This window comes from Squalius cephalus, assembly GCF_949319135.1.
Source record: "Squalius cephalus genome assembly, chromosome: 4".
Taxonomy (NCBI): Eukaryota; Metazoa; Chordata; class Actinopteri; order Cypriniformes; family Leuciscidae; genus Squalius; species Squalius cephalus.
In genome coordinates this window covers 16,959,322-16,969,117 of record NC_137125.1, presented here as the reverse complement: position 1 = coordinate 16,969,117, position 9,796 = coordinate 16,959,322, and the positions used below count along the sequence as shown (strand labels likewise).

General features: G+C 37.8%; 1 protein-coding gene across 2 annotated transcripts; it reads right to left on the bottom strand.

Annotated features, from left to right (window-relative positions):
* Positions 1-1,163: 1,163 nt before the first annotated feature.
* Positions 1,164-9,048, bottom strand: LOC307157365 (uncharacterized protein). 2 transcript variants are annotated; one of them, XM_079869259.1, is made up of 3 exons: positions 8,968-9,048; positions 8,101-8,538; positions 1,164-2,652 (listed from the first exon to the last, which is right to left on the bottom strand). In XM_079869259.1, the coding sequence occupies exons 2-3, from the start codon at positions 8,468-8,470 to the stop codon at positions 1,718-1,720; spliced, it is 1,305 nt and encodes a 434-aa protein (XP_079725385.1). In that variant the 5' UTR covers positions 8,471-8,538; positions 8,968-9,048; the 3' UTR covers positions 1,164-1,717. The 2 variants fall into 2 exon arrangements, with proteins under 2 accessions (XP_079725385.1, XP_079725386.1); XM_079869260.1 differs by having other exon boundaries at positions 8,807-8,976.
* Positions 9,049-9,796: the final 748 nt, after the last annotated feature.

The window sequence follows — 9,796 nt, the reverse complement described above, 5'->3', positions numbered from 1 at the left end:
CCTCATCCTTAAATACTGATATTCTGCAATTCTGTAAATAAAATGAAATAAAATAGCCTATAAAACAAACAAATCGATGTAGTGAAGAAGACTCTTCGTCTGCTTTTCGCTTCAGCATGTCAATCGGAGTATCAGCCAGTAAAACAGTGGGAGATCTTGAGGCTGGCGCGACGCAACAAGCGCGCTCAATTATGGACAAAAAGAGTGAATAAAATGTAAGATAAGATGGCAAATAAGAGCAGTGTTTTAATGTCTGTTTGCACATGTACATCAATCGGAGTGTCTGGTATATGTAAACAGTGAGAGATCTTGTGGCAGGAGCGACGCTATAGTGGCCGGAGCGATGCTTATAGTAAGAGCCACGAAACGTGCTCCAATTCAAGCAAAAAGAGCGAATAAAATAAGATAATATGACAAAAAGGTAAATAAAAGCAGGATTGCACTGTCTGTGTGCTCTCGTGAATCAATCGGAGTGTCTAGTAGATATAAACAGTGAGAGATCTTGTGGCAGGTGCGACGCTTATAGTAAGAGCCACAAAACGAGCTCCATTACAGGCAAAATGAGCGAATAAAATATAAGATAATATGACAAAAAGGTAAATAAGAGCAGGATTGCAAGATTGCATTTATAGTAAGAGCCACGAAACGCGCTCTAATTCAAGTGTCCATGTTTTCTCAGCTGTCGGCGCAAAAGTTTTGGAATGCTGAACGAATTCGCGTCGCGGATAGATGTGAATAGTTTTGATGCAAACTATTCGCTTTTTCGTTATGCGTCCGATGGGAAAGGGCCTTAAAGCAGTCATTTTTCCACACTACTGCAATGCAATAAGTTATAGTGCTGATTAAGCCAGTGGTTATGAAATAACAGAATACTGATTTAATGATGACTCCGAAGCGTCCTCCATCGGCCCGGTAAGTAGTCAAAACATGACTGTACATTCAACAATGATTACTAAGTGATATGCTAATGATTTACAAATATGTTTTAAATTATCTGTTAAAAAAAGTAAATCATGAATTAGATAAAATCAGATCATTAGTAGATGGTTAAGTTACTAGGCCTAATTTATATATTATTAATCACTTGATATTTATGTCAAACTTGTTTTAGCATCATTATCTCAATCAATGGTTAATAATGAAAAAACAATGATCAAACCACTGGTAAATCATCAGTATATAGTTTATTGATGCATCTTGATGTTGTAAGCAGGTCTGTGTTCAAAAGCACAAACATGCAAGTGTTAAAGCAATGTTTTAAAGAGTAATTTATTAGTTTTCAAGCAAATAAACATTTACAGTCAGGGGATTGCAGTGGGTTGTGTTAAGTCCTTTCACTCTTCAGCACAGACTTGTGTTCTGTGTTGGATCTAGTGATAATGTGAACCAGTTTTACATTCCACTGAAGCTCACATCAGGTTCACAGCAGTTAAAGAGTGCATGTGTATCAGAAGAGACAGCTGTCTGTACCCTCACCAGTCAGCACTTACACTGCAGTAAACGCATGAATAAATCATTATACAAAGCTTTCTGCATCCCCTAATCTAAAGCCTAAACTATTCATCACACATAAACATGTTTCATATCATTTATAGATCTTGCTGTTACAAATTAAGTGTGTAACGCGATCTCATGAGCGTATCAGTACATAAAGTGTCGGTCTGGCATACTTGAATTTGTATAAACACTAACGTACAAACGTTAACTTTACTTTCCTTTACTTCTCCCCAGCATGAATTTTCATGTGGACTTTAAGGTTCCCATGTTGATTAAAAGTATTTCCACACTGTTGGCATGTCAAAGGATTCTTTTCCTTGTGAGTGATCATGTGTTTCGTAAGGTTTCCTTTCTTGGTGAAACTTGTTCCACACTGTTGGCAGGTGTAAGGCTCCTCTTCCTTATGACCCATCAAATGGTAAGTTAGGTTTAGTTTTTGCCTGAAACTCACTCCACACAGTTGGCAGATGTAAGGGCCCTCTTCAGTGTGAACTCTCATGTGTATTTCAAGGTTTCCTTTGTGCTTGAAAGTCTTTCCACACTGAGAGCAGGTGAAAGGCTTCTCTCCAGTGTGAATTCTCATGTGTTTTTTAAGGTGTCCTTGTTGATTGAAAATTACTCCACACTCTTGGCAGGGGTGAAGCTTCCTCCTTCTAGTGTGAATTATCATGTGGGTTTTAAGGTTTCCTTTTTGCCTGAAAGTCTTTCCACACTGAGAGCAGGTGAAAGGCTTTTCTCCAGTGTGAACTCTCATGTGGTTTTTAAGGTTTTCTTTTTGCCTGAAAGTCTTTCCACACACTTGGCAGATGTAAGGGCCCTCTCCAGTGTGAATTCTCATGTGTGTTTTAAGGTTTCCTTTTTGCTTAAAAATCTTTCCACACTCTTGGCAGGGGTAAAGCTTCCTTCCAGTGTGAACTTTCATGTGAACTTCAAGTTGTCCTTGCTTTTTGAAACTTAGTAAACACAGATGGCAGGTGAAATTACCTATAGTCCCTGTCTTTGGTGTATTTTGAACTGTTTTTTGTGAGGAAGTTGTTTCAGCCTGTGAGCAATTCAAAGACTTTTCTTCAGTCATGAAATCAGGATGCGTCTTGTAATGATCTTTCTCTTTAATTTCATTCAGATCTTGACACTCCTTTCTCAACGGCATCAGGTCTGAGGCGAAAAAAGACAGAAAAGTTAATCCCAGTTTAATGCCACAAAGCACAAACATTTAGAATCAAACTAATAACATGCATGTTAGATCCTATACACCAGGGGTGCCAAACTCAGTTCTTGAAAGGTTTCTAGGATGCATTTGCACCACCAATATGAACTCAGAAATTATATATGGCTTCACAAAAGTCCTGCCTCTCTGGTTGTTCTGTGGGACTTTTATTTTTGACGGGGTGGCAGACTTTTATCATGACAGAACTGAGAATGCAAGAGCCTGAGCACTCGCCACTACCGTCCATCTTCTTTAGTTTACAATCTGTTTAACAGTCCTATCTAAATACGTTATAATGCACATGTGGTTGATGACTTGGTGGAATAGCAGAAACGAGAATGGTGTGGGCGCACGTGTGAGGGTTTACTCTCAGTAATTTTTATTGTCACTAAGAGAGCATTGACACTCCTTGGTAACACCTGCAATGCTAGACATTTTCTATCCATATGCAAAGGAGGGACAAAGGAAAGTGGCAACATAAAGGTAAAATAATGTGTAAGGGTCAAACAGGTCAATTTAGTGGAATTGGAAACACTTTATTAGAAAGGTAACTTAGAACTTAGCAATTTAAAACATTAAATTTGTAAGCACATGTAGCGTTTATACGCCCACGTATAAATATAATTAATTATTATTCATAACGAATTATGATCAATAATTAATAATTTAATTATTTTCAGAATTTACTGTAACAGAACCAATAATATGATCATTTATCAGTTCATCCAATGAACAGAAAGCATAAACAATTATTAACTCTAGGAAATATAATATCTTCCTGGCCAAGAAAGAATAACCCCCTAACAGTAAATTAAGAAATAGGGTAAAAGCATAGGTAACTTTTGATCGAAGTTCAAGACAATAAATCTGATAAGCACATACACAAGCAATATCTTTTCAAATACAAACCATACTTTATTGATTATATACTAACTCATAACTAACACAAACAAGACTCTATTGATTATCCTAACAACTAACACAAACACACGCGCACGCATACACACACATTCATACAGGTTGCAGAAAGGAAGAGAGTAATAAAGAAAGAAATACAAACAGAAGAATGAGTTTGGGAAGAATGGGTTTAAGGGTAAGAGGAAGGAAATTCCGAATTTCTATATGCACTTGTAAGACATGACCTGAACGAACCATCAATCATTAATTTAACCCTTCTATCGTTTCTTAGACAGATTATTACATTTATCAAAACACCAGTTAAGATTTTAGTCTGGAGGTAGTCTACTTGCGTCTTTGCTTTTGCGTTCCTTTTGGGAATTCCTTTGGTCAGCGTCAGGGTTCGTTCGTTGGTTATAGTCTCCTCGTGCCTGGATAGATGGGGCGAGGACCAGTCACGTGTGGCTGGCGGTCGCGGATGGTTGATGCGTCTTTGAAGTTGAAAGCGTGCGTTGCAGCCGTGAATCGTGGAACGAAACTTTGCAGCAAAACTTAACTTAAAACCGAGACTTTCAATCGGAAAAGAAGAATAACACAAAAGAAAGAAAGAAAATAAGATACGGAAAGGAGCTAGATGACTGGAAATTGAATCTAACCCATATCTGATCTTAATTTGGGTTGATCTGCTCGTCTGTTAACGTTACATGGTTACTAAAACCATCGTCTGCCGTCTCCGTCTTTGTTCTGCACTCGTTGAGAGCTCTTCTGTATCAGAACATTTTGAACGAACTAACTTTTGAACTCCCGAGAGCGAACTTGGAGAGAGAGCCAGAGTTGTTTTTGGGTCTAAGGTTTTAAACTAAAATTTGTCCCCCCCCCTTCTGAAGAGAGCGGACCAATTAGACACTGTTCTTTGTTTTCAAAGTCATAAATCATGTATTCCCTGAGGGGTTTCTCTAATGAAACTAAAAGACCAGATGCAACAGTTTTAGGCAGGATTTCTACTTATCAGAATATGAAATATTTTACAAAGATTTAATTTCCGTCATCTTGCTAGTTGTGTTCGTAAGGTAGCATTGATATGAAACAGTACACACTTCATTCACACACCTAACAATTATACCAATTACATGAATTATATGGGATTAAAGCATATTAAATGGACACATATATCATAGAAACACATAGAATGATGTCTGATGTTTATAAGTCCATTGAAAATTGTTCTTGAATGAGTTTTATGGATTTTGATATGTAAAAGTCTTTTGGTGTGTAAAGTGTATGGGCTTGGAAACACCCTGAGGTCATGGGTATTTCCTGCTGAAATCTGTTTGTCTCTCTCATGGGACCAAGATGGGGTCTGTTAGCCACAGGGGTCATGTGACCTCTTGTTAGGGCCCTGAGCAGTAATCATCTCTAAACCGATTCGTCTTGCAAAACTATCAAACGTTGACTAGTTCTCCCTTAAGTTAACCAATAAAAGTCTTTGGTAAGCAGACTTTCTGGAGACTGGGTGATTTATGGCTCTGGTTCGTGAGGACTCTTGTGTGAGACCTTGGTCTCTGTCTTTCTCTTAACCAATCAGTAATTTCGGCAACAAAGATAGTATTGACCAGTTATTTCGTTAGTGCTGGGGGTCAGTTTTAAACAGCCCGACTGGTTGGCGCCTGGCCCCGATGACAAGATGGATGAGGATCATGAGACGTTCTGAACAAGTCTCCCCCCCCCCCCCCATTCATCGAGAAGCAGAGAATTTGAATTAATATTCAAAAAGAAGATGAGTCGGTGGTTGGTTCCTTCTCATTGTTGTTACACACATAACACAAACACTTCTCTATACAAGCAAGACTTTTGATTATTCTAACACATAAAACTGTCTAACACAAACACACACACATTCATACGAGTAGCAGAAGGAAACAAAGTGAGGAAAGAATGAGTTTTAATAGTGAGATGATGAAATCCCAAGTTTCTGGCAATATATGCACTTATAAGACATGACATGAATGAACCATTAATCATTAATTTAACCCTTCTGTCGTTTCTTAGGCAGGGTTTTTGCATAGACAGTATATAAATTGGACCCATTGGATTCAACAGAGACAAGTGAAGTCAATTAGAAGCACTCACTTCCTGATGGTCGAGCGTACTGCGCAGACTCAAACTGAGCTTGACGACGTAGATGTGGAGTCTGTCTTCTAGTAGCTGTGCCAAGAGAAATCTGAATCATTCCCTTCCGAAACTCTTAGAGACGGAGAGTGTGAATAGGAGCTGTCCATGAGCTAGGAGCAGGAGCAACTTTTGCTAAGTATTCTGATTAATTATTTTGTAATTTTGCCTCCACGTCCCCCCGATTGCCCGCGAGCTTCTCCTCCTGTCCATACGGTAATTTCTCTACTGTGCGACAGAGAGTCGCGTGTTATGATGCAATCGTTAGCCTATTTTTATAAAAACTGCATCTACGGGGCCATAACGTAAGATACAAGGTAATGGAGCCTTTTATACATTTTCATGTTTCTTTAGAAATAAATAATGGACAAATGGAGTCTTTAAACACCTCAGATGTAAAGTTATTCGCTGTCAAAGTGACGCCAAAATGAATGAGAGACAATGGAATGCTAACAGCAGGTGGGGGTCTGCTAATCAATGGCGGCGCCCGGGGAAACTTCAAGAAAATATGAAACCCTGCCCCCCTGGGTTTTTGAGCTGTGCCATCTTCTTCCCCTCTAGTCGTAAATCATGCGTTATCTGTGGTCTCAGCTCTAGCAGAGAGTATAGTCTAGACATGATTCCTATCATATGAATATGATACATTTTACACTGATTTCAATCAAGCCACTTTCTGAAATATGAACAGCCACACACAATGGTCCCAAGCAAGGCATATCTTAAATGAACCATTCAATAGTTACAACAATTGCATGACTTTTATGTGATATTCTTGCATCATTGGAGGATTTTTTGGCCAGAGGCTAAAGACTACAGCCAGTAGTAGGGGCTGTCCCGCATGTTTTCAACCCGCCCATAGAGGGCGGGATCTCACTCACAGAATGTACAAACAGTGTACAGTGGAAGCTAAGCTATCGGGTTCTTATTCTGTGGAGAAAGCGTAGTAGGGGTTACCATACATCCTCTTTTTCCCGGACATGTCCGGCCGTCGAGATCGTCCAAAATGTCCGGGATTCGGATTTTGCGTTCTGTGGTCGCCATTGTTTACATGCACACCTTTTGTTTCAATCTAACTGAATTCATTCCGATTGGTGAATCTGAATGTAGTGTTTACATGAACGCTAAACAAGTGATCGGTTGATGTGCGTTTTACCATTGCTAAGAAGATACCCGCTCCTCCGTGAGAGATACAAGACCAGTGCATCTCACAGGTCTCACTCATCAGTAATCACGCCACCGGCCTCGCGCCGTTCTCCCGCGGCCCTAGTCTCGTCCTGCTCGCCACAGTAAACATGATGAATGGCGACTGTAGAACGCAAAAGCCGAATCCTGGACATGTTGTGCGATCTCAAAATCCCGGGCAGACTCACAGAGACTAGTAACTTAGCTTTGTTGTTTACAACTGCTCTCTAACCGGTAGGCGTGGCTTGGGATGTGGCCTCCTAGGGCAGCGAAGCAAGTGCATTCAGGGAGTTGTTGTCTTTCATCCACATGAGCCAAAAATACATTTTCTGGCTTTTCTCAGTCTAGAAGGCTCCAAGTTCAAAAATAATTTCACATTTCTACTACATAAATTACCCAATTTAAATACACATTCATCTTTCCAGCGGTGAAGTATCCCTTTAAGGCGAGACATGGCAGGCAAAAACATCGGGGTTTTTTCACTGGTCAATTTTGAGATTTTGGGATATCTGTCTTCAATAACATGTCTTCTTTCACTCTTCCAGGTGAAAAAAGTCCGAAATACACATTTAGGTCTTTATTTTACTACACTTTGTCTGTTTGTGTCTGTAGATTTCTCATAAATTCAACAAAAGTTGTGTTCTAAATCTACATGCTGCTCTGCGATCGCTGTCTGCACCCTGTCATCACATGCACCGTTAGAAAGCTCTCTTAGAAAGTTTTTTTTTTCCAAAGCAGAGAAAAATGCAGTGCTCAAACAGAAACGGTCAACTTTGTAAATAGTTTTGGAAATCTGAAGATTTCATGCTGAATATATTTGTTCATGCTTCTAATATAATTTTATGAATATGAATTTATGCATAATATGAACAATGATATTGAGTACTTTCTGTAATAAATAGTTAATAAACTTTTGTTTGACTGGTTTATTATGAACCCACTCAACAAACACAGCACTGCACCACTTCACCCTGCCACCACAAGTACATTCTCCTCCTATGGGAAACACTGGCACAATATAGGATTTGGATCTCAGATCTTGTCTGACCAATACCCGATCCAGCAAAAAATTATACTAAGTATCACCACTCCCACCACGTGCTGTGACATTTTAACAGGGATCAGATGACTGAGTTTGAGAAACTAACCTGTTTGTTCCTCGGTTTCTTCTTGTTTCACTCTGGATGTTTCTTCAGTCTTCATGTCTTCACTCTCCTCTTTAATAAACTCCATCTTTGTGTGTTCCTCAGTTTCTTCTGGTTTCACACTAAATGTTTCTTCAATCTTCATGTCTTCACTCTCCTCTTTAATAAACTCAATCTTTGTGTGTTCCTCAGTTTCTTCTTGTTTCACACTAAATGTTTCTTCTTGTTTCACACTAAATGTTTCTTCAATCCTCATGTGTTCACTCTCCTCTTTAATAAACTCAATCTTTGTGTGTTCCTCAGTTTCTTCTTGTTTCACACTGAATGTTTCTTCAATCTTCATGTTTTCACTCTCCTCTTTAATAAACTCCATCTTTATAATAGTGTCGTTTGGATCTCAGTTCTTCACCAGGAATTTTTCTGTGTTTTGTTTGTTTTTTCCTGTTTAAAATGAGAATAATTAACAGTAAGAATAATACATGCAAACTAAATCTCTGTGTGCGTCTCAATCTGCTCTAGTTCAGTAGTTCAGTACAAATAGTAAGGGAGTCAGTCAGATTTAATGTACTTAAAATCACCTGATTACACAAAAAATATCTCTCGAAATCAGCGCTACAAATTATAAAGACATTTAATATATTAGGCAGAAATATAACGCTTCGAATCACTGAATCATTGATTCACTCACTGAGACCGAATTGAAACGCACCTTTTGTTATTCACGAGTTTTCATTGTTACTTTGCTCACACGACATTAATAAATGTTAGATAAAGCAATGCATTGTTATATTTAATAATGCCTGAATCAGTAGGCGTCGCTTGAAGACGATTAAACGGTTTCTATCGCGTTAAACACCTTAAAACACAAACCTTTCTTCAGCCGAATCACAACAGATGCGGGAGAGCGGCGCCGCCTTATGACGTCACACTCGGATACCAAATTAAAAGTCCTGTTCACACGCTGCAGGTTACAATCACAAAAGTGCATTGAAATGTATGTAGAAAAAAAATAAAAGATGACACAACTCAGAGCTGAATGTATTGGTGAAATACATGTAATAAATGTCACGCAATAATGTTACATTATAAATTAATACAGTGAGGTTATGCATTACAATATATATATACTTAATAAAAAATAGATATTTAAATAAAGTTTTAACTTTTACTTTACTCTTTTACTAACTCTTTGAAAATTCCAAAAAACAAACTGTCTCAAAACATTTCAAATAAATTATTTGCTAAAATAATGACAAAACTGAGAAATCAGAAACATAATAACAGCAAGGGTTCAACAATGACAATTATTATGAAAATATTATTATTTCTCAATACAGTGTAACTGTCCTCAAAATCTGTTCTTCCTAGCTTTTTTTTTAAGGTTTTTTTTTTTTTTTTTTTTTTTTTTCATTCAATATGTATCAGATAACAACAAGCAGATATAAAGGACAGAACAAATAGAACTTCTACAGAAATTACATTATATCAAATATAAAGCTCCACATATGAAAAAATATAAAAAATAAATTACATTAAATAAAAAATAAATAAAATAAAAGACATACACAGAGGAAACATGCATCAGTGGTATTGTCAAAAATATCATCATCATAATATTTCAAGAATCTGTTACTTTTCTTTTTTTAATCAACCTTAGAGAATTCAGAAATTTATCAATTTCAATTAAGAAATGCGGAAA